We start from the raw sequence: 24,804 nt of genomic DNA on the forward strand, positions 1-24,804 counted from the left end.
GGACGGACTACTTTGAGATACAGAGCTAGGCTGCATGAAGCTGAATAAGGTGGTACGGTACCTAACCTATATCCGTATATAGCCCACAAGATGTACATAAACAGCTCAAATAAGCAGACATTTAACTCTCTTTATCTGTGGCATTGTGATGATTCTGGGAGTCGGCGGTGTTTATTATTATTACTTCCAACCGCGAGTTTCAAGCGATAAGGATGGGGGCGATAGTTTGTATTGTATTTAGATTAAGTACCTGACCTACTAATCTCAAATAGTACACACAAGACCAGCCATGCTCTCGACTACATAGTAGTACCTAGGTACCTAACATTAGCAGACGGGCCGAAGCGCGCAACGGTTGGGGTAGATGCTGGAGGTTGATCCCGCAGTTGTACCTACTTACAGCACTTGCACGCAACATCAGTCGAATATTGCCTGCTTCGGTAGGTAGCCGAGAGGCACATTAGCCTGGCTGGCTGCCCTGCATACGGTCAGTTAGATGGCCTCAGACGCCCGTCCACGCTTCGATTTAACAGCAAGTACGGTAGATATGACAAACACACAGCCTCTCTCTCTGCCTGACTCTCCCGGGGACCCGGGTCCTCGCGTATGATGGCAGTCCTAGCGAGAAGGAATGTCCAAGCGGGCACCAACCAACCAACCAACCTGACCAGTGACCGTTGACGATAATGAGATGTCAGTCACCCGCTGTGACAAGCCTGTAACAAGGCTATCTGCCAACCCATCTACCGCGCGGGGGTTATCAAGAGTTATACCTTAGATCTCTATGCCTCGTATGTATGTACACCTAATATTTCACGGGGCCTGTTTGAAGCACGGATTAGACTAAGTCTACTCCGTATACATTGATTTTTTGTTATCTCAGATTTCTTTTTTTCCTCCCCTCCGCTCCCCTCCTCACCGTGAGCTCTTCCCGAAATAGCTCGATTTGCGAACCAACCAACAGTCTGCTACACCAGTGCACCAAAGCGATGTTTGTTGATTGTTAGCTGCTGGGCTTTCCCCCCGGTACGTGTAAGCTGTGTTTTGAGCTCTAATTTTCTCCGAGCCCTGTTTCACTTGGGGGCTTTCATTGCATGCTGGTGTACATATGGCAGAGCAAAAGTCGCAGATACCGGGAACCCACAGCAGCTGGAGATCATCTGCCTGTACCACACTGGAGCGCCTGCTGTATATATGCCGGCCTGACTACGCGTACCCTGAGTACGTGGGCAAATAGCTGGATTTCGGTGAACGATACCTAGGTAGATGGCCGAATGGTAGTAAGTGAATTGCTGACTGCTCTGCTTGTTCATCCAGGAATCACTTCCCTTGTGCCTGACTTCCCGTCTGCCTGGACTGACTGCCAAGAACAAACATCAACCTCACTATTCACTGCCCACAACCACCTGGTTCGTGACACTGGAGTGACCTCGTCATCATGGCGTCTTGTTGCACGAACCTGGATCACTTGAGCGGAGCTTTGTGGCTCGGAAAGCTTTCTCTGGGATCATTTAGTGGTACCGGATACGACTACGACTTGACTGGAGGGAGGGGTAGAAACCAACAGGTGTCGAACCCTGTCATGGTTGGGATTACTCGGTGTCTGGTGCGCGAGGCTCGTTATTTTCACTACTTGCCGATGAAGAACGCTGTAGTGTAATGCCAAAGTAACTGTATGTTCTATATGCGCGTCTGTAATGTAGTTTAGGTAGTCTAGATAATGTAGGTATATGTGGTGTGGTGTAGGTAGCATCAGGACGATCCGGCACATCATGTAGGCACACACGGACAGATTGCTGCGACACGCGAGAATGCCATCCTGGTTCGTCAGCCACTGCCGTTCGAGGCGTGCGTTGCCCTCGTATTCCACGCTGGAACCAGTCGTTGCGGATGAGCCCCAAAGTAATTAATTGCACCGACCGACCGAAACTGACTAACTGATGTGTAGTGTAGCTGGGTAATACTGGACAGCGCCGATGCACGTATATAGAATATTGACTAACACGCAGTGTATGTAGTAAGTAAAGTACCTACATACCTAGTCGTAGATAGACCTGCATGTAACCTAATGACGACTTTGCCGCATTCCTGTGCCTCATTTGTGTTTCTGTTCACCTATTTGCAAATGTGTAGATAGGCAGCCTAATGTAGGCAGGAATTTACACGTAAATAGCTTGCGGCGGAGAGACCCAAGAACCGCTGAGGCTATACTAGTGCTGTATGGTCATCTTGTTGGCAGTGAGCAAGGACTTGACATTCGTCATATGTCTAGCACAGGTTGGGTAGATACACACTTGATCATGCGGGCATGAATGTGGGAGATGAGTACATGTAAATAGTGCTTGCTGTCATCCAGTAGATGGGATACATGTGGTTCATGGTCGCAACCTGAGCGTTGAATGCTGGCGCCACATAGCTAAACCAACCGATCCGTCAACAGATGCGTGTTTCAGTCAGTCCGTAGATCGGTCAATTACTGCCTGCCTACTTAGAGTAGCTATGAGCTTACCTTCTATTACCTGAAGGATTGAGATAGCGCGTGAGACATGGAATTCATCATCTCTTGAGACAAGAGTCGTTGTGTCTCGAAGTTAGCCGATCCGACGCCGTGGAATGGAGGATTCAATCAATCAATCCGTTAATCCGCACAGATTCCTTCCTCCTCGGCGACATACCTATTGCTGTAGCTATTCTACTAATTACCGATGGACTATTTCCCGGAACATATACCTCTTTCCCCCGTATTTTATGTTATATTCATTTGCTACCAGATGTCTAGAGTAGTGTGCCCAAGAAGGAATTTAACAATGTATGATATCTAGTCTAGTTCTACGTCGTGAGCCATTATTCAAGACATCAGAGCGTTGGAGGGATGGGGAAAAGAACGAAAAGGAAAACCCGCCTGCTCCGTTTCAGATTCACCTGCGTGAGTAACACTTGAAACGCGGCTCTGTCGTCCGAAGTTAATGACAGGCAGACAGGCAAGATCATGATGGCAAGGAGGATTGGTCTGGGCGCCGAAGGACCGTGACCCTGCGATAATGCAGAAATCGTTACCTACATACGGCACAACATACGTACTACTAGAGGAGGTACCTGTTGCAGCCGTATTTCCCCCCTGCCGGGAACCCGAGATTTGTCCAGGTTATGTGAGGCTGAGCCGAGACTTGATTTCTAAAAGGGGCAACTGGGTTACACGAATTGGGGATCAGGACCAAAATATACATGAGGACCAGCGGTTCTCGGCACAGAGGTTTTCCCCTCTCCATATAGGCAGTTTGTGGGCGGCGGTGATCCTTGGAATGCTCAATCCTATTTATTGCCTAGTGTAAATGTAGGTATACTGATAGCTGTTTCCTGCCCTTCCAACACCCAATACCAAATGCATAGAGGGAGAATAAAAGGCGTCCCAGGTGTGTGATATTTCTATTATTCGTTCTATTATGAATGAACGTCATTAAGCTCTCTAATATTCGGCCTCTGTCATTCTGTGACTCGCAGTCGTCTCAGAAGACCGAATAAGCTTTGATAAGTAGGAAGTTGAGTGGCTAGGCCGCGCTCTACTCAACTTCGCATCTGTGTTTCTAATGATGCGCCTATTGTGTTCTCAAATTCACTTTTTCTAGCCGTTACCGGTGCTGATTCCAATGCAGTTGCCCACGCAAACCACGGAGGAGGTGTACCCAAACAACCGGCTCGATCGCTTCTGCGACACTAGCTGCGGTTATGCATCTACTGGGTCTTGAAGAGCAGAATGGCGCAGTGGCCAAGGTAGAAGTAGATGAAGTGTTTTGTCTCTGCAACCATCATGTTAGTGTTCCAACTCCGAAATAGGGGGCGGCAGAGAATTACCATGAGTGACAAAGCTGCCAAAGTTTCTTCCCACGATGCAGTGCCATGTAGGGCCTTTCCGGTCATCAAACTAATTGCGTTTAGTACCGATGGCAGCGCTTGCTGGGTGCTTAGACGAGTTATACCGTTTTCTTGATGTGCTGCGCAATATCTTTCTCAATGGTAAACTTTCCCATCGCCTCCTGAGCTGGTGTCATGTGTCAGATATAAACTTTGAACACGAAACTCTGTACTATCGCGTACCGACGTCGATGGCCTCCTGCTGCATATCCTCGGTCTAATGACTGTCAGCATCCCCATTGAATACTGTCTGCTACGGTGAGTGGTCCTCTAACCATGTCTGCGGACTTGATTTGCGCTGTTGCTCAAGGCGGTGTTTGTTAGCCGGGAAACTTGTTCTCCATGGTCTCAGTGTGTGGCGGGGGGCGTTCACGAACCATCGAGCTTTTCGCGCGCGGCCGGTGGAGGGGAGTTCTGTTCCGCCATGTCGAAATGAGCCGTGTAGGAGTGCTTGAGCGGTCGTTCTATGGCGAGAAGTTAGCAAGAATGTTTTGGTCTAGACCGATAAGGGGACACGGTTGGTAGTAATAGTGAGGTGGAATTAACCATGAATCTGGCACAAGTCTCGCGACGTAGGGCAGAGAGATTTGAACTCACAAGAATGCGGATAGGTGCGGCGGCGTAGGTAAGAATCTCGGGATTGGCGGTCTCGTCTACAGTAAGGTCGGGCTTCGGGGGTTGTGCAGGCGGAAAAGGGAGGATGAGCCCGATCGTCGCGTTGGTGGTGCTTTAATCATCACAGGCATCGCGCTGCCACCCACCATTGGCCGCCTTGCTCTTCGACAACCCGGGGCAGAACTGGGGCGGTTTCTGTAGGTACCCAGGCGTACCTACCTAGAACGATCCCATTGGACACTACCTAAGCTGCATTTAACTGCACTAAGAATCTCTAAGATCACTACCGATGACCCTGTCGAGCCTGTCAGCTACCTGCCGGTACCTCCTAGACGCACCCGAGGCGCCTAAAGGTGGGCTACCTTGTCAATCACGTGATGATAAATCTTTCTCTCTCTCTCTCTCTAATGTCTCCACCATAATTTTGTTGATAGATGATGATACCCAGTTGCTCTTCTCTTTTCCTCCTTCTTCGAGCCGCAAATAAAGCAGAGAGAAGCGCGAGCGAGACACAGTCTGTAAATGATGGAGTCCTCCCGTATCTTTGTGCGCGGTCTCCCACCCACAATCAATGGTCAGTCATTGTCGCTAATATCATTCCTGCTGAACTGAAGCAGTACCTATTAACATCCTACTCTGTTAGAGACTGAACTACGGAAATTTTTCAGTACGAAGGGCCATGTTTCCGATATCAAGTTTTTCCCGCAGCGGAGGATCGGTTATGTTGGGTACAAAACCCCAAATGAGGCCGCCGACGCGGTCAGGTACTTCAACCGTTCTTTCATACGGATGTCTAGAATCAACGTTGAGCTCGCCAAGCCCGTAAGTAATTCCCTGGCTGGGCACTACAAACCCCACTAACACTGTCTCTATAGATAGCAGATCTTGCCGCCTCTAGAACCGAATCCTCAGATGCGCGACCTTCCATAAGCTCAAAAGCCAAGCCCAGCCAGCCGTCAGCATCTACTGAAGAGCAGGCTGATGCCAACGCGAAGAAGCGGAAGCGCGACGCCCTAAACGAGTCGGATCCAAAACTGCAGGAATTCCTGAATGTCATGCAGGCATCCACGATCTCAGCGGATAAACTTCACGGGCATGAAGACGACGCTGTTATCGAACCTCCCACGAAAAAGGTCGCTACTGTCGATGAACCTGAATCGGGAGACGAGTATCAGTCCATGCCCACAAAACCTAGTAAAAGAGCCACAATACCGCCACCTGAATCGGTTCTTGAATTACAAGAAAGATCCGCAGCTGTGTCATCGCTTGATGTACCCGTAAACCAACCGGACGAACAGCCAGATTCTCAGAACTTGGATGGTGGTGTTCAAGACAATATTGCTGGCACGGTCGATGATGATGATTGGTTGCGTAATAGGACAAACAGACTTCTCGACCTAGCTGATGACGATGACATTGTTCCTATCAGACCAAAGCCTATGGATGCCGAAGAAACTGACCAACAAAATCTGGAACATATAGCACCAGATGGTGTGGATGTCACGGAGGAGACTATCATGGCTGAATCGGAAGAAAGCGTTGAAAGGGGTACGGATTCGCATGATGATGCTACGCACAACGCTATTCGGAAGACTGCCAGGATTTTCTGCCGTAATCTTCCTTATGATGCCACTGTTGAAGACCTCAGGACCCACTTCGAAAAGTTTGGTGAGGTTGAAGAGGTAAGCCACCCATCATTCTATATACAACCCATTTCCTACTCTCGATTCTATGATGAACCCCAGATAGGGACAGCTGAATCATTTTTGATGCGAACCCTGGGCCAGTATTTTAGTAGATGCTCTGGTATCTGAGAATCTCCCTTCATCGACTCATAACTATCCCTGATCGGTGTTTCATTCTACTAAAACGAGTATAGGTTCATGTTCCGTCTGATGCGTCAAACAAAAACCGTGGTGTAAGTTATCATTTAAATTGATTATGAGAACCCATTGCTGACATACAGAAGATGGGTTTTATCTTATTCCGCGATCAAGATGCGGCAATAAAGGCATTCCAGTCCGATCGCACTACCTTTCAAGGTAGGATTTTACATTTATTACCAGCAAAAGCGAAAACGGATGAACTTGATGAATTCGCGCTTGCCAAGCTACCACTCAAACAGCAAAACTTGATAAAGAAGAGAAAGAAGGCAGCTGCCTCAACATGGTCTTGGAACTCTCTTTACTTGTCCCAGGATGCCGTCAATACTTCTGTTGCCGAGCGCCTAGGTATTTCCAAAAGTGAACTGTTGGATCCTACCAGTAGCGACGCCGGAGTTAAACAGGCTCTTGCTGAGTCGGAGATAATACAGGACACAAAGTCGTACTTTACCGCAAATGGTGTCAACCTGGAGTCTTTCAAGTTAAAACCCCGCTCCGATGATGTGATTCTTGTCAAAAATTTAGATGCAAACACGAAATCTGAAGAAATAAGGAATCTATTTGAGGAACACGGGAAAGTACTAAGAGTCTTGATTCCCCCAACAGGAGTGATTGCGATCGTGCAACTTGCCTCCCCGTCCGATGGGAAACGGGCGTTTTCCAAACTAGCATACCGTCGCTTCGGCTCTTCACAATTATTTTTAGAGAAAGCCCCGCGAGATATATTTTTTGACTCGCAACCAGCGCAGGGCTCGGAGTCAAGTCACCAACCCGCCGCCGTTGAAAAGGTGTCTGCATCAGATCTGCTTGCGGAAGATACCAAGCAGCCTTCCCACGATGCTACATTATTCGTAAAGAATCTGAATTTCGATACCGACACGAAGGCACTGGCAGATGCCTTTCACCATTTGGAAGGGTTCAAAAGTGCCCTCGTCAAGACGAAAAAGGACATCAAGCGGCCCGGCCAAACCCTCTCGATGGGGTTCGGCTTTATCTCGTTTGAAAATAGCGATTTGGCAGCGGCAGCAGCAAAGGTCATGGATGGCCATGTTTTAATGGGCCACAAGTTACAGATTAGAGCTTCTCACCGTGGCCTTGATGCTGCTGAAGAGCGAAAGAAAAAGGAAGAGATTGCTAATAAAGCTACCTGCACCCTTATAGTAAAGAACTTGCCGTTCCAGGCAAGCAAGCGCGAGATCAAAGCATTGTTTTCTGCATATTCCCAGATTAAGGCTGTCAGAATGCCTAAAAAGTTTAATCACTCTGGCAGGGGATTTGCGTTTGTGGACTTTTCTTCTACCAAGGAGGCGGCTTCGGCGCTGCAGGCACTCGAAGGAACACACTTGCTCGGCCGCCGTTTGATTTTACAATACGCAGAAGCTGATGCAGTAGACGCCGAGGAAGAAATCGCTAAAATGCAGAAGAAGGTTGGTGGGCAGGTTAATAAGGTCGCCCTACAGGAACTTACCGGTCAAGGTCGGAAGAAGTTCAATGTTGGGGGAGACAGGGACGAGGGAGACTAAAAGACAGCAATTGAATCGGCTATTCTTCCCTGTGTACAAGACTATGCTAACGAAGGAGTGTGAGTATTGCCATCTTCGGAGAGGAGATGTGGTACATTGATTTGTGAGACCTCCCTTTGCCAAGACTATAGGAGCCCACCCCCGCCAGCCAGGTCCAGGGAGCCGGCTCGCACGCAGGTAAGTTACAGGGAAGGCTACACAGAGCACAAACCCTTGTCAACGGTTCAAGTACAAGCTGCTACTCTGTAGAATTGACGATCATTGTATCAGTACGTTAGTCAAAGTCACATTCCCCTTGCTCCGTACCCCGAGCGGTGGAATATTCGCCGAGCCGGGAGAACTAGGGGCCATTAGTACTCGCAAATTGAACATTCCCCGATACACCTGTTATTGTCTTGTTACCATTTCGATCCTAGTCTTGTTACGTGCCAGTAGGACGACCCTCTTATCTCATAGCAATACCACTATGTCTCTCTCGACAGTGGTGTTTGCACCGACTCGAGCCTTCTCCATGATGCCCTTGAACCATGTAGTGGGGTACTCTCCAGGGCGTAGTCGTCAAGGCACGGATACTCCTTTGGATGATAGTTGTGTCACGGCTACTAAGGTTCATATAAGATATGGCTTCATCTACCTTCATGCCAGCTCTTCTGACCCGGTAATCACCTTGACTTGTATTTCGACAGGCATTTCTTGCCGCTGCCATTCCTTTCTACATATCTGAATCTGCTTCCCAGCGTTCTTGCGTTCTCTCCAGGCATTCGCCAAAATTCTCAGCCTTTACGAGAAGCATTCTTTACAGTTCCTTTCATTACGCTCTTTACAATGCAGCTTCCACGGCCTGTCTTGTCCTCCCAGAGGTTCTCGCCAACATCTGATTACACATACGATGGGCAACATGAGGTGGTGGCAACGACAAGGCAACCACTGAGTGAGTCAACGGGTAATATTCGAGCTCACACCCTTGCTGCCTCTGCTGCTTTATGTTATACTCAGCTCTCGCTATCTCCAACTATTCATTCTATTCCAACACCCCCAATACTTCCTACCCAAGCCTTGACATCGAGCTATGGCACTAGTCTCCGGGGCGAACGGTCTTTACATCGAAATGCGTCTTTACAACCCTTACCAATGGGCAACCCACGGGGCAGAAAAAACCCCATATACCACCACAAGAATTTTGCGGATTATCGTAATAAGGTCATGCAGAAAGAGCTTGACAAAGAGCAACCTGTGTGGCCTGATTGGTTAGAAGATGCTTTTCTCGATGGTACGTATGAACTTTGCCATCTCTCCCCGCAAAATGAGGTGTTGACAAGCCATAATAGCTCTTCTCCTTATCCCCCAGCTTGGTCGGAAGAAATTCAGTTCAAAGACAATCCTCTACGGCCGGAATATGCTGATAACGGAGTACCTTTGGATCTATCACTGGACACTACACCCACCTCGAAAGGGCGAACGAATCCCATCTGGAAAACAGAGAGAAAAGACCAAGGACAGTCCTGGGCATCCTATGTTTAGGTCACGAAAGCAAGTGTCGAGTCATATACAAGTCCTGAAAGGCTTTTTCCCTACCTTGTCTACATGTAAGTGTTGGTCTGCTCAATTAACTACAATGTGCTAACTGCTCGATCCAGTTCATTTCATCTTTCCTAGGCAGAAGGATGGACTTGATGATGACAAGAGAATTGTGAAGGAGGAGGAAGACACCGAATCCTTCAAGAACAACCGCGTGCTCATCTCGATAGCCGATGGGAGGTTACCAGACGAGCGACCGAACTACGAGTATTTCTCACGACTGCTGAACGCCGAAAACGATGTTTTTATTCGACCAAAGCAGTGCTGGATCTTTGTATCTTCATCGAAGGTTACCCTGAAAGAAAAACACGCAGCGTCGGAGGATGGTACGATGAAGAAGCAGCTAGTTGCTAGTCATCCTGACGGTCTATGTTTGACCGAGACCGACTATCCTCACCTTAGACTTAATGAAGGGAAAGAGTATAAAGACTTGCCACGTCTGGGAAACCAACCGACAATTTTGCTTCACGAATACACAAGGTCTTTGGCCCAGAAGGAATCCTCTTCAGTCAAGGAAATTGCCGGCAAGTGGGATATCAGGTTCCCTGAGCTCCGGGAGAAGCTAACTGCTGCTCTTGACGACGTTCACCCGTCCGACGAGCTGAACTCGCGATGTGTCGTTGGGCCCTGTGACACTTTTCACTTCGAGACAGTACTTGATCTACATTCCACTTCTAAATTCCCAGCAGGTTCTGATCTAAATGGCCTTGTTGAGTTTACCATTAGCAGGCCGGATCATCACAATCACAGTTGGCGATCTAGGACCTGCGTTATTAAGCCAGATGAACTCTACATTTCAGATGTAGAAAACGAGTGCTGGGAAGAAGGTAGTTCTATCGATGTCATTCGCTCTCATCGCGTAGGTTGTAGTGGCGTGGGCCGATGTGACTGCATCGCCCGTGGTAGTCGTGATACTATCACCGTGCCCTTCCCTGCTAACAGCTGGGCCAATACTTTTATCAAACTTGCACCGTTTGTAACGGCCGAGAGAGAGAGAAAGGACCGTGACCGAGTGGCTCGCGAGGCGGCGTCACTTAACGGCCGGGCTGAGCGGGAAGCAGCTAGGATGAAGAAGGAGAACGAAGAGTCATCTCACCTCAAATCAAAGGGCCCCAGCCCCAAAGATCTTTTATCTCAAGTCGCCATGTACCAAGAGGTATGGTCGGCACCACAACACGAAGGAGGAAATAGGAATAACGACGAAGATTCGTCTTCCAAGAGGAGTCGTGGAAAATGGACACGTCGAGCAGTCATACTATGGACCTTTGTGCCCGTTCACGATGACACCGACGACAGGGGAAAGACGACAGCAGTGCCGCCAGGAACTAACTGGCGCTTCCTAACTAAGATTGACCCAACTTCTTCTTACCACCAGCAACAAGCCTACGTATCTGGGACCCCGACATCACTATCCCGAGACAACATCATGAGTCCGAATCCTGGGTACGCACAACACGTCAATGCAGCCATGCAGGAGAATTTCAATGCTGCTTACGACGCCATGCCAACGGCCGCTTTTGCTTTACCAGGCTATACTCAAACTCACAATCAGCAACATCTGCAGCATCTACACCAACCAAGTCATCTGACGGAGCTGAACGATGTCTTGGATGGATTTTCGAACGGACTCACAACGCCGCCTCCCACTGCAACCCTTTCAAGCAATTTCCCTCACAACTTTGACGCTAATGGTACACATATCGACTCGGGCCACACACTGCACCATCACCTGAGCTTCATGTCTGATGGGACGAGTGGCACGAGTATGACAGATCATACTCAGGCTAGTCTGCTAGGTGGCCATGACCCAAGCCCGACAGAGCCCTTCCTGTCCGGCCTCGACGTATCAGAATACATTCCAGACTTCACAGCAGGACCTTCAAACACACTCAGTGACTTAACGACGCGTTACATGGACAATAACCCCCAGCTACCAGATGTCAGTGGTGTCAGCTGGGCTGACACAAGCAGCCTTGCTGCATCTACCACGGCAGAGCCACAGTGGGCTGCCATCGCCGCTGCCGCAGCTGTAACCGTAGGCCACACGCAGCACGACTCCGAGTCAGATCTCAGCCCCGTGAATCAAGACACGTGGGCACCGTGGCAGGGCGCAGAGCTGAATCAGCAAATCTCCCCTAACTATGGCCGACGCGCTTCTACAGGATTGCTGTTCGACGAAGGGCTAGGTGGTCTGAATGAAGGCGAGACTGCCGCGGGCTTTACCATGCCTGCAACTGGACTGACGCCTCTACGCAACCATTCCCTCGGCCACATCCCGGCCCTCACTTCACACCCTTCCCCAACACTCGCGGGACGCAAGAGATCACGGACGGAGAGCGTTGGCCTTGATGACGATGGCGACTGCGATGGGTACCCTGTTCATTCTATCCGCAAGCTTGCGCATCATCCGGCATCTGCTTACAGGGCCGAGAGCGTGGCGGATAGTGGGGGTGCGCCTACGGCTGTTATGGACGAAGCAACGGCTGGCTTCTTGTAGTGGGCTAGCCGTTGACCAGTTATATTTCTACTTGCGCTGGATTCTTTCTATCATCTAATAAGGTTGAAAACCTGAGCGAAAACCTTAGCTTCTGATGAATTGAGTGGAGGCATATTAGCATGAGTAACATGCATTCCGGACCCGACTGGATGGGCTGGCCTAATCATCTATCTATAATCTGTTATGTCGTCAGGGTAACCACGGAATGGTTGGTCAATTGGGCGGATGGAGGGCTTGTTAGCATTTTTCCTATTTGCGGCGTTGCTTTTCTTGGTCTTGGGGGGTCCCGGAGTTAATTAGGGATGCGGTTCGGGGCTCGTGAATGGAATGACGGAGAGTCTTCGGAGTAGATGGATGGAATCTATCTATTACCTCCCGCTGTGGCGGTAATTCTTATCAAATACGAATATAGAAAGTCGCGTTACCTCGCGTTTTACAAGTGTCTTTTGAGATATGTGAATTTATGTGGGGAGTATCGTAAAATCATTCGCCAAAGATACGCCAGGGATACTGATAATAGCACAAGGAAACAACTTAGGAAGTCTAAGGCGTTTGTTAGGTGAATGAACGTTTCTTGAATAGAAGGTACATATTTCTCCCCATCTTAGTCATCATCGCGCAGTGCGCGTTGGATAAGGAATGTGTGTTAGATGATCAAACGAACGTGTCGATTATAGACCATACATAAAATACTTTGCGTCATGAAATGAACCTCCATTCACCTTACGATCGTAATCAGCATTCCCTACTATCTCCGGATGAAACTGAGGCTTGGTAGCCCCTCAACCAGCAGCAACATGAACTTCTGTGGTCCCCGTGACCGAGTTCTGGTACTTAATGTACGCCAGATCTAGCGCCCCATCCCGATTGTAGTCGATCATGCTCCATACCCCGTTCGTCTCTTGAGCATATATGCTTGCGCCTTGGAAGATCGGCGTCTGGAAGTTAGAAGACCTAGAAAGTACAGAGACCTCAACTTGACCTGTGCTCGTCCCCGTATTCTTGATATACACGAGATCAGCCTCTATAGGGAATGAGTACGGAGCCAGCGACCAGAAACCGTTGTTTCCATCCACCGCGAAACTCGTCACAGTCTGCCGGATGAGGCGACTGTATGTGGACGCACCGGAGGCCACGTGGACTTCTACCTTGCCGCTGCTCGTGTTCCGCGTCTTGATATAGACGAGATCTAAAATACCATCGCGGTCGTAGTCGTATAGACTCCAGAATCCGTTGTCTTCGTTCCCGAAGATTGTCGCGGTCTGCTGAATGCGGCTCTTGTAGCCGGAGGCGCCCGACGCGATGTGCACCTCGACTCTTCCTGACGGCGTATTGCTCGTCTTGATGAATGCGAGGTCAGGGAGCGCACTGTTCTTCGAGGGCACGAGGAGCCAAGTGCCGTCGTTTTCTTCGGCGAACGTAGTCCCAGCGCCGAAGACGCGGGTCTTAAAGCCCGATGAAGAGGCGATGTGCACCTCGACTGACTTGGATTTCGTGTTCTTGGTCTTGATATAGGCAAGGTCTAGGATACCGTCACCCGTGGCGCTATTTCAATGTTAGTTGGTGCATCTAAGCAAAGCTGTCTTCTGAAATTGCATATTTCAAAAGGGAAGTCACATCAATAATTGTATGAAATGGGCACTAACTCGATCAACTGCCATACTCCATTGTCTTCCTGGCTAAACATTGACCCGGTGTCAACGATTCTAGTTTGAAACGAGCTCTGACGGGCTTCGAGTAGCTTGCCCTCAGGCGGTAGAGCAAGCCCCAAAGTAGGGGTAGGAAGACATAGGGATGAGATACATCCAATATATGAGAGAAGAGGCCAAGAAAGTACCATATTGATTCTATTAGAGGGCTGTCTTGATTTAGATAGTTGGGTAGGCTGCGGATTAGGAAAGACACGATATCCAGAGGATAGCCCGGGACTTTATAGATTCTGACAGTCTGCTTTTGTGCACGCTGAAGTACTACCTAACTAGTCGCGCCATTATAAGGCTATTTTGAATTGTTGCCCCGAGCTCAAGTGCTTCGCTCGGAAGATTTGCTCAGGCTATCTGAAGGGCAGCCCATGTTGATGTGCTGGAAGCTTTACCCAATACGACTTTCTCAAAAGGAGGAAGAAATCAGATGGATTCACGATGTACTGTTACGACGTCAGGGGCTGCCGGTGAGTCGCTTAACACTTCTCGTGAGTTTGGTCGTTGGTCGTGTCGAGATGTAAGTAAGAGCAGTCTGGCATTAGCGAATGTAACGGTTCAAGATATAGCTACCCTGCTGGCCTATATGTGGTCAGTTGAGAATAAAAGTTGAGTCGCATGCTTCCCATTAAGATAAACATTGATACATACTTAGGACAAGGATAATATAACAGACATCTTAAGCCTTCAATCCCCGCCAGATCGTTAGCGTCAGTAAGCATCACGGAAGGGGTGGACCGATAAATTCTGAGTGACCGCAACGTTCCATCAGGTTGTTTGAGCAGCTTCATTGCCCAGAAACCATTGGTGGTGACATCTGCCACCTATTTTAGCACGTCGCCATGATCCCTAGGTGTCAAAGCAGGCTATGTACGAGAAGTCGGACGGACGAACGTGTGACAACATACGGGTAGCATACCTATCTATATCTTATTCTTGGCAAAAAGACATCTTTTACGTAAAATGCTACCTCAAGGTGCTTCTCGACAGCTCCATTAAGTGCACATGAGTAAGCCGGAACGTGTTCACCGTCTCCGGTCCCCCATGCGGCTCTTCAAAGGTCGATGGGGTTACGGGGTCGCTTGCAGGAGCTGAAAAACGTAGGAAGGTCGGCGACGAATCAGGTTCATGGGAATAGCGAGGTGGTATGGAGGTTGTGCCATCTAGGTTATTAGCAAAGTGAGCTGCATGGGTTTCTGAAATTTGGTACCGAGGCGAGCAAGGAATGGTAACCCCTGGAAAACCTCATGTGGCTAATCTACCTACATTGGCTATCTTCCCCTCACTCAGCTTTATGGCACTTTTAGAACAAACTACAAATCATTGAATAGAATGTGACTGTGCCGTTTTTACGGCGGTATGCATGATGCAATGCAGAACTGAAGAAAGGGAAACAAAACATTTAGCTGGAAATCCCATCGGTTTCCATTATAGGAAGCCCACGATATATCTCAAGTACGGTATTAAAGAGAGAAAAAAAAAAAGATTTACTCGCTACATATTCACAATAATAACATTTCTATCCCCAAAGGACTGCCATGACTTGATATTACCCACTTTCTTTATAGCGATCCCGGAGACAGAAAATGAGCGTCGTAGATGATCCAAGCCTCACTCCAACAGATTGCCTAATCACCTAATACCATTTCGTAGCGCGCTTGTCATATGACTCATCAAGACAGCACATATTTCTTTGCTAAGCTCAACCTACATACTTGAATTTACGCTGTAGATATATTGGTTCTACAGCTTGAGCGCCGATGCTTAAGGATCTGCGGATGGCCATATTCTTCTGTATCAGAATACATAGGACATTCAAAGCTCGTCAGGGGTATGTGCGATAAGAGTGTGATGAAAAGCATTATATTCTAGTAGCTTACGGTTCTACTAGTCGAATGGCATCAACATAACCCCTTGGATGCATAAGACATATTATAGGACCTAGGCACATCTTTTTCACTGAACCTCAATGGCAGCCCTTCCTCTCTCCTCTTCCGAGCATGAGGCCATGGACTCATAGAGGAGTTCTCTACAACTATTCGAGGCCATTAGTCATTATATAATGTCTGCCTCTAGCTTATTAAGCTTAGAGTATAGAGGCTTTTTTAAAGTTTGTCCCTCTTTGGCATATAAGGGATGGCAGAGCGCATCTAGGGCTCAGATTACGCGTATCTGCTAGCTATTCGAATGAATAGGTGGAATACATAATTAGTGACTTATTCAAATTAACGTAGAAATTGGATGAGAGACCAGTAGGCCAGTTGCTAAGAGGACACTTAGTCGTTTGAGACTCTGACCTCCGCATGCTGCAATGAATTGGCAGCACAGTCCATATCACGTGTACTTTATTTCTCAATATTAGAAAACATGAACAGATATTGTTATAATACCTTGACAGTTACTCTCCCCCCTTCGCTATCATCCAACGCCTCTATGACAGCCTCACATACAGCAATGACTCCGAGACCCTCTTCCCCCGTACATCCTGGTCCGCCCTTGATGGGTATGTCTCCTCTAACAACAGCAATAAAGTGATCGAGCTGGCGCTCAAAGGGAACACGAGGGTCATCGTCCAATTCTATACGTTGGACTTGCAACTCATTCTCCCAGCTCCGGGGCTTATCTCCGCATGTCCAGAGAGTCATATCTGGGACACTCAGCGTGCCATTGGCACCGAATATCCTATAAACATCGACAGGCTCGGATTCGATTTCATCGATGTCGTCAAGATGACCATGGCGTGGCCGCCTCGCGCGAGGCAACAGCGGGTTCTCACCCGTGCCTGCCTCGAAGTTGTGCGGCGAAACGACGCCGTCGGATAGAATAAAACTTCCCACGGCGCCCGACTCGAAGCGCAACGTCAATGCTGCCCCGTCCTCTACTGCGTTCGCATCGCCCTCCTCAGAGGTGTACCTTCTCCGCATCTTCTCCGCGCTCACGCGCGTGATAGGCCCGAGCAGATGCTGCAGGGTATCAACTTCGTGCGCAAAATTAATCATGACGGGCCCGCCACCCAACTGCCTGCTGCGCCGCCAGGGCGCGGCGGCATAATAACCATCAGGCTTGTATGTCGTCCACAAGCCGGAAACCGCCGTGACTAACCCCACGCCTGGTGCCCCCGGTTTCTCGTCTGATGTCTTAAGTACCTTCCGCGCGGCGACTACGTATGGGTTGAAGCGCCGGTGATGACCCACGAGTAACTTGACGCCTTTCTGTCGCACGCGATCAACGAGTGTGCGCGCCGAGGCCTTGGCCTCGGCGAGTGGTTTCTCCACGAGTAGATGTACGCCGGCATCGGCCAGCTCTAGACCCACTGTGACATGGTGTGCGTTGGGGGTGCACACGATTGCAGCGTCTGGAACTGTGGTTGAGAGCATTTCCGTCACGGTTTGGAAGAAAGGCACGCCGGGCGCTAGCTGGGCGGCCAAGTCAGATGCGCCCGGCGCGCCGTCGACGACGGCTAGCAGGGCTGCGGACGGATTTGAGATAACGTGCGCGGTGTGTCGGCGCCCAATGATGCCGGCGAACCCGATTACGGCGATGCCGATTGGTTTCCGCGTCTCTGTGGATGCCATGCTTATACGCAGTAGAGGTAGATGCTTCTGTGTTGTTCTTCTTGTGCTGCTTAGATGTCTTTAGTAAGTAGACGAAGAAACGAACAAGCTGCGACTGGGTGACAAACAGAAAAGTAATCTACTTTCCAGCTAAATCATATATCATGTTTTCAGTTAACACCAGAATATATCTTATGATAGGCCGGGTTTCTGCGGAGCCCTCGGGAACGTAAGTATATATTCATCTCCACGATTTCCCCGCGATCATCTTATGCCGACCCGCTTTGGTCCGGGGATGGCGTTATCCGGGGTGCGGAAGTCACCTGCTTCTTCCAACCACTGTTGATTGCTTGAAATCGGCCCCCGTACATTCTTGGACGTGTATGCATCATCTCTTAGTGTGTTGGCACCGGCAGGTCTGATAACTAGGAGAAATTGAGCTTACCAGCTCTAGTACAGATGAAAAGAGACTGTATACTTACCTGAGAGGATGAATTGCACGCCTGACATTGTACCGTGAAATAAAGGACCTGGTCGGCATGTCGAGGGAGAATGTTAGGAGTCTGGAGACCGAGGGATAAAGAAATAGCATATATATAGTCAGAAGGAGTCTAATACTTTCTGACAGCATACGCTTTCGTGCCACAGAAAGTCTTACTGTATACTTCGTACTGCGTTTTTGAGAGACCGAATCAGGCCTTAGAGTTAGCTCTATGTTCATAAAACAGTAATCTGTTGTAGCTACCAATATCCCTGTTGTTCTGAATATGAAAGGTTTGTGGCTATGGACCAGGCGAGGTCTAGGTAAAATGCATGAGTCGGTACTCTCAGCCTTCAGAGGTTCGTCAAAATGCATCATGTAATCAAGGGCTGAATGGCAGTTGATGACACCGCCTTAGATCGGGCACAGTGGCTCGCAAACAGAACACGCCCAAGGCTTGAGCATAGTGTACCTAGGTATATAGCAATAGGAAGAGATGCCTGAGGCCTGGCCATAGCTCCATGCAGATGTATGTACATATATGAACCACAATAGGATTCTAGTGCTCCTAACCACTGTGGTCTAATGGTCTTAGAGGCAATAGCTGCTGCTGAGGAGTTGTTTGTCAGTCTCTGAATGTGACGAGTTTGAATCTCGCACGTGTAGAGTAGTCCTTACACATGGTTATTAGCTACTAATGCTATTGTTGTCGGATACTTGTAACGCGTTACGAGACTCTATGCCGCGTACTATCATTAGTTACCTGGGAGATTCAAAGGCGCCAGACCATAATTTTTGGACCGTCCGTGTAGCTCTATGGTGATATCTATGAGTTTTTTTTCTCTTGGCAAGAGAAATTCTGATTGACTGCTCCTTTGATCGGCCATTCTCGCAGTATGTAATGCCCATCAGGCTTGCATGGTAATTAGTGTGGTGTTTCTACCCCAGACAACCACGACAGATATGCCTTATCTATTATCTATATTCACACAGCAAGCCTTGATCATTGGCGATGTAACATTGGGTTTAGCTCGCGTGAGCTTTCTATGCTGCGCTCTTCCAAGTACTCCTACTTTTTCTAACACAACATAGCTGAGGTTAACTAACATAAAGGCTCATTTGTATATTGAAATTAGAGTGGTATCAGTCAATAAAGCATTTGACTCCATGCCAATATTAGCGCCCAAGACCATCATGGGTCTATCCTGGGATGTTGGAAATGCAGATCTACCTGCAAATATAGTTGATCGTATTGACCCCAGTCTTTACAATCACGTAGCCCCAAAGAAGCTACAACTAAAATGAAATGAAAAAGGTATTGCATACATATCAAGCTACTATTATAATACTGCCAGGGAAGTGGCATTATAAATGTAGTCATCAGCATATATGGGCATAGGTAACACATGTAAAAACTAAAAGTGGCATCAGCTGCAAAAAATTTGCCCACTAGCGGAATCGAACCGCTGATCTTGTCATGACATCTAGAGGATACTAGTGACACGCTATACCACTTAGCCAAGCGGGCGATTCGTCGATGTTGTTTTTTCGTTGATACTGAAATGGAATTCAAAAGGAGTATATATATATATATCGCTCATAAATTACAATAATTCAAACGCCATGTTCATTGTTATGTATTCACATCGATGATTAGGCAGGCAGGTGTAGTAGGTAAATCAGGACGTAGGCACTCACTGCGCTTGACAAATATCAGAAATTCTGAATTCTAAATCAATGTCCAAGTTTGTGGCTCTGATGCGCAAACCTGGGTAAGATAGATTAGAATAGTAGGTAGATATGTATCGCAGATTCAACTTAAAGCTGTTACGATAGGCCTTTAAATAAGGGTCCCATGCCGATGTTCTAGGATACCTAGTCTTTCCAAACATAGCGCTTCCATCTGGTACGATCCGCAAAATATAGCACGACCATCCAGGAAGGAAGCCCACGAGGTTGAGGATCGGTGGAGTCCGATTATTGAGACATAAAGATAAGACGAGATGGCACTTTATCTTGCAGGTGTCTACGGAAAATATTAATCTAATGTAATAGAGTAGCAGATGCACACGCATTTGTGGAGTCAGCTATAAGTGTTTCAAGAGACAATGGTGAAGCGATTTGGAAACCCGATTGGTACTAGTGTACCGGTATATGCCCTGTCTATTCTTGGAGATGGGAGATCTGGAGTACCTAGCACAACACCATGTTCATAGGCGGGGAGATGACTACGAAGAATCGAAGACGGAGTCGATTACGTGTACCGAGATTCATGATCGTCCGGGGGTGGCTAGTGAGGACCAGGGATACTGCACGTGCGCTTATAGATCTTATTGTGGCGAGAAGTGCCTTGGGGAAGACCTCTGCACTTCTGAAACAGCGAATGTCAGGAGCGTGAAGGGTGGGTAGTGGGTTGATTGGGGTATATAAGCCTGTAAATGAAGTCTTTTCCGAACCGCCCTCGACACTATGGCAATCGTGCGCAGAACAAATAGTTCGCCTTGCAGTAGTGAGGTATGAAACAAGCCCAGACTACCTGGCCTGAGTCGGGCGAATATGAAGCAGTAGACAACCGGACCTCGCTGGTTCAGTGGTACGTAAGCATCTAAAAGCTACTGGTGCGCGCCGAGCAGATTAGGACTAGGATATTAGGGTGAGGCTATCTTGCGCAGTTGAGTTGGTTGCATCCAACTTCCCTCATTGCATGAACTGGTACCTGTCAGAGCGCCGCAAGATGCGACTCTGCATGTTCGCATAGGGATAGTCCGTGAATACGTGCATCAGGCGACACATGAGAGAAGATCAAACGAGATCGTTCGGTTAGTCAGGGCTTCCCGATCAGATGCGATCAGCCTAAATTGCTCCCCATCGCTGGAAAAAATGGAAACGCCAATCTCCTGTGTGGGAGATCCGAGGGAATGAACTACTGTATAAGACGCCGTCTCGGGAACGGGAAGGGGACCAACGACTGCTTAGAAATCCCGATACATGTCCAAGGGACTACTAAGTAAGCTTGATGGCACTGTTGGGATTGGTAGGATATGGGACGCCTGGGCTCTGGAAGGGATAAGATGCTTCCGTACGGTTCCAAGTGAGCCGAGTGTGTTATAGACAAGGGCCGGGAATGCGTAGAGGTTACTTGTATCTACATCCGAAAATGCTTTCAAAGGAGAAGAGAAGCGCTCTCATTTTAATAGACGCTCTCGTGGAGTAGGCGAAATTATTTAGGCGTTGTAGGTGAAGTAGTGAGAGCTGATCTTGAGGGCCTAGGCGCGCGCATCTGGCAGTGTGAGGAAAATGGTAGGTACTACGTAGGTTGGAATCGAATATATCCATCATCCTTAGCAACGTGTATAGTGTAAACATTAGTGATTTTGCACTATTTGGGCTTTGAACTAACCGAAACCGCTTATTGTTGACAGCTTGGTACAGTTGGTTAATTTGGTGGCGGTCTGTTAACGGTCTGTAAGCTAAGTAAAACGTTAAACTCGGGCCGATGGCGGTCTGGCAAGCATTAGCCTTACCTTGGAAGCTTAAAAAACCTTGCACTGTACCTAGGTAGGTAATTTTAATTGGCGATGGATATATTCGACCCCAACCTCCGTACTTATGTAGGTAATGTAAGTATAGGCACCTAGGTAGGCGGGCGGCTAAGGCAAGCAGCAGCAGCAGCTCATAGCTGTCGTCAGCGGTTTCAGAAGTAGGGCAATGTCAGGCGTTTAAAGATCAAAAGAAATGAGAAAAAGGCCGTGGCACGTGGCCTGGCTTGAGAAATAGCCGCCATGGTTTAATGAGATTCTAGTAAAATCATCATGACGCGGTCTCGTTGCGTCTTGCCTGTTACAAAGTGAAGGTATCCATCATGGAATGGTTGGTGGAAAATGCGAGCTAGCAAAGCTGTGGGCGGGGATTATGAGTTTAAAAATGGGACACGCAGAAGGTTAAATATGGGGACGATGCAGGTACACAGTACTTCAGGCTGCTGTAGTACCTACCAGGTACCTATTAGGTACCCATCTAATGCCATCCGATACTGCTCTGGGTGGATGGCTCCGTGGGGCGTGAAACGCCAAGTTACTTTCCTCAGAAACAAACTGACGAGTGACATCCGAGACTGGACAATAGAATATTGAGGTATCCCTGCACTAACATACTAAGTACCTACAGCAGTTGGGTCGTTCCAACTAACTACTATGTAGGAGGTATGTACTTGCTTAAGCGCGCGCAGAGTCCCTCTCGCTTGGCACCCTCCCCTGTAACCCCCTGTAGCCCCCCTGTAACCTGTAGCATCTTGAACTGCCAGCGGCCAATCAGAGTCCCCTCGAGGCCCGATTTAGGCTACTCCCGGCGCTGTCTCCTCCACAACATTCCCTGTAGTATTCCCTGTAGCCTTCGGTAGTCGCTGCCATTGTATCACCATGTTCTCTCCATCTCGCAAAACACCACAAAAATGACAGGCCCTGCTCGAGCCACTGCTGCGCGTAGGGTCGGCGCTCTGCTCAAACCGCTCACGCTGGTTCAAGACGAACTCTTAACCCGTCGAGGGCCTGTCAGTCTCTAGTGCTGCGATGGGTCTTATTTCGCCATGTTCCATGTTCCCAGTGTGCCAGAAAAGCCCTGGCTAGAAGCCATATCTTAGTATTCGCTGCTCCTAGCTAATCTGCCCACCCAAGGCACCATGCACCATCGTGACCCTATTTCCGTGTTGCCCGAGCGTGTAAAGTCGGAAGCAGGCCAAAACCGAGGCCTATGACCTAATGGCCTAATCTCTGCACCGTTGAATTTGTCATTTCTGGCCATTTGCTTGCTCCGAAGTGCGTCGGATGTGGCTTGAGCGGACGGTGAAGGCAAACTAGTTTCCTGACCGTAGCTGGGCCCGTCATACAAACAATCAGCAGCCAACAAGAGACGTCTCCCACAATAAGAAGCCCGGCTCACCTCGACCACATGCCGCTCCCATTCCCATGTCCATGCTCAGTTCCTACTACGTCCCTCCTACATCCCTCCAGCTAGGTACTTACATGGTAGTCTTCCCGTCTCTCTGTCACACTTCATATACCCCGTCCTTTCTCTGCTAGGTACCCTTGTGCTGCTCTTTTTCTTGGCAGATTGGACTTCATACCTTTCTTTCTACTCTCCCACTCACACTCGCACTCGCACAAGCACATACACAAACACACACCCACATCAAGTGAGGGCACGGGACCCTGAGAGCCCCTCTTTCTTTCAGAATCACTACAATTTTATCGTGCCTTGCGCCGGCGTGCTTAATTTGCTGCAGACTGAACGACCTCTTGGTCTGTCTGCTATTGTTCTTTGGTCAAAGAGTTCTGTTTCTATTGTTTGGTACCTCCTACAATGCGAGTCTAAACTACACGCACAAAGAAACTCGACCTTTACCATCTATTTATATTTTCATTCAACTAGACTAGGCCGACCTTTGCGCGACTGCCTCTATTCACTTCTCACGGCATTTTGTCTTATTCGATACCCCCACTACGGCATTTTCTTCGCAAGCCAACACTGTTCTCAACTCTGTTACTCTCGTCGCTTGGCATATTAATGCTACACAATACCACAATCTCTCGACACCCAGTTACATCAGCAGTTCAACACGAGCAGTTGCGCAAGCTGTGTTGAGTTATACACACTACTTTCTTCTCACCCTTTTCATTTCTCTCTAGGTCTCGCAGGCGAGGCCTTTCTTTGCACTTCGGAGTTTTGCCAAATCTACGAAAATGAGTCTCAAGGGCGTTACCATCGCCGCCATCTCACTGCTCGCCGCAGTGCCAACAGCTAATGCCCATACTTGGGTAGAATATCTATATCGTATCAGTTCCACGGGAGCATTCACGGGGGATCCAGGTTATCCCATCGGCTACATCCCTAGAGCTCAAGGAGTCTCGGATGATGTACATCAGAACAAGATAGTAGATACTTCGACAAACCCGGTCGTCTGTAAACCATTGTCGTCGAGCGATGCTGCCCAGTACCCCCCTCTTAAGGCAGGTGGGGGCGACTACATCGCCCTGCAATATCAGGAAAACGGCCATGTCACACAGCCTGACCTGACCCCAAGACCGTATCGGGGCGGGAACGTGTATGTATATGGCACAACACAGCACCAAGATACCGATGGCATCAATGACGTCCTCAACTCCTGGACCGTCGACGGAAAGGGCGGCAACAAGAAGGGCAAGCTCCTGGCCAGCCATTATTTTGACGATGGCCAATGCTTCCAAGACGCTCCTGGAAACCCGATCGCCCAGGAGCGAAAAAGCAAGTACGGTGTTGACCAACTGTTCTGCCAAACCGATATTCAATTGCCGGCAGACTTGCCTTCAGATGGTTTATATACCCTCATGTGGGTGTGGGATTGGCCGATGATCGTATCCGACACGCAGAACGTGACCGAAATCTACACTTCGTGCGCGCAGATTGACCTTAGCGGCTCAGCCAAGAAGGATGGAATCAAGGGGTTACCCGGCATCAAGTTTGGCAACAATCATGATGTCGCGAGTGCTGCCATCTCATCACAGGTGCACAACCTCGTCGAAGCAACAGCTCTAGGCATTGGCACCAACAGCCCCCCAGCACCCACTGGTCTTGATGACGCTACCAGCTCAGCCGATCCGGCTCCTACATCTACAAAGACAGGCAAGGACCATGACCACATCAAGACGGTAACCGTCACTGCCGCCCCCGAAACCATTACCCAATATTACACCGTCACTGTGGGTGGCGACAACAATGGTGGAACTACAACTTCTCAGCCATTAACTTTTACGACTGCGACGGTCACCTCCGAAACAACCAAGAAAACTGCGACCTCCCCTGAAAACCCTTTCCCAACATCTTTCATTCCAGTCACATCTGTGACAGGATTCCTGAAGGTCCGCGCTGCTCGAGTCACCGGACAAGCTCGACGAGGGTTTCGTCTGTGATGTCAATACCGAGCATAGTCCCTACGGGATCGCTTTCAGACCTCTAGATGCCAGGCCGATTATTTCGAGCATTATCAACTTCTCTTCTCTTTGTATAATCCCTTCAAGTCACATACC

At 48.7% G+C, this 24,804-nt stretch overlaps 6 protein-coding genes and 1 non-coding gene across 7 annotated transcripts; 3 read left to right on the top strand and 4 right to left on the bottom strand.

The window, feature by feature from the left end:
• Positions 1-3,529: 3,529 nt before the first annotated feature.
• Positions 3,530-4,626, bottom strand: F5B22DRAFT_134020 (dynein light chain type 1-domain-containing protein). Its single transcript, XM_047968983.1, has 6 exons — positions 4,290-4,626; positions 4,188-4,210; positions 4,096-4,129; positions 3,978-4,039; positions 3,853-3,922; positions 3,530-3,797 (listed from the first exon to the last, which is right to left on the bottom strand). Exons 1-6 carry the CDS (start codon positions 4,336-4,338, stop codon positions 3,733-3,735), a joined length of 303 nt encoding a protein of 100 aa, XP_047831314.1. The 5' UTR covers positions 4,339-4,626; the 3' UTR covers positions 3,530-3,732.
• On the top strand, positions 4,381-8,346 carry F5B22DRAFT_134126 (RNA recognition domain-containing protein). The gene is made up of 5 exons (XM_047968985.1): positions 4,381-5,101; positions 5,171-5,349; positions 5,403-6,209; positions 6,407-6,445; positions 6,497-8,346. Exons 1-5 carry the CDS (start codon positions 5,050-5,052, stop codon positions 7,931-7,933), a joined length of 2,514 nt encoding a protein of 837 aa, XP_047831315.1. The 5' UTR covers positions 4,381-5,049; the 3' UTR covers positions 7,934-8,346.
• F5B22DRAFT_134096 (uncharacterized protein) lies at positions 8,347-12,183 on the top strand. The gene is made up of 3 exons (XM_047968984.1): positions 8,347-9,203; positions 9,262-9,519; positions 9,571-12,183. Exons 1-3 carry the CDS (start codon positions 8,759-8,761, stop codon positions 12,006-12,008), a joined length of 3,141 nt encoding a protein of 1,046 aa, XP_047831316.1. The 5' UTR covers positions 8,347-8,758; the 3' UTR covers positions 12,009-12,183.
• Positions 12,184-12,680: 497 nt separating this feature from the next.
• F5B22DRAFT_134325 (uncharacterized protein) lies at positions 12,681-13,993 on the bottom strand. The gene is made up of 2 exons (XM_047968986.1): positions 13,655-13,993; positions 12,681-13,553 (listed from the first exon to the last, which is right to left on the bottom strand). The coding sequence occupies exons 1-2, from the start codon at positions 13,846-13,848 to the stop codon at positions 12,791-12,793; spliced, it is 957 nt and encodes a 318-aa protein (XP_047831317.1). The 5' UTR covers positions 13,849-13,993; the 3' UTR covers positions 12,681-12,790.
• Positions 13,994-15,453: 1,460 nt separating this feature from the next.
• F5B22DRAFT_134358 (uncharacterized protein) lies at positions 15,454-17,511 on the bottom strand. Its single transcript, XM_047968987.1, has one exon. The coding sequence runs from the start codon at positions 17,281-17,283 to the stop codon at positions 16,090-16,092; it is 1,194 nt and encodes a 397-aa protein (XP_047831318.1). The 5' UTR covers positions 17,284-17,511; the 3' UTR covers positions 15,454-16,089.
• Positions 17,512-19,186: 1,675 nt separating this feature from the next.
• On the bottom strand, positions 19,187-19,271 carry F5B22DRAFT_t98. The gene has a single exon. It is a non-coding gene; the product is annotated as a tRNA-Thr (tRNA).
• Positions 19,272-23,314: 4,043 nt separating this feature from the next.
• Positions 23,315-24,802, top strand: F5B22DRAFT_134396 (uncharacterized protein). The gene has a single exon (XM_047968988.1). The coding sequence runs from the start codon at positions 23,482-23,484 to the stop codon at positions 24,685-24,687; it is 1,206 nt and encodes a 401-aa protein (XP_047831319.1). The 5' UTR covers positions 23,315-23,481; the 3' UTR covers positions 24,688-24,802.
• Positions 24,803-24,804: the final 2 nt, after the last annotated feature.

The sequence above is a fragment of the Xylaria bambusicola genome, assembly GCF_022495145.1.
Source record: "Xylaria bambusicola strain CBS 139988 unplaced genomic scaffold F5B22scaffold_18, whole genome shotgun sequence".
NCBI lineage: Eukaryota > Fungi > Ascomycota > Sordariomycetes > Xylariales > Xylariaceae > Xylaria > Xylaria bambusicola.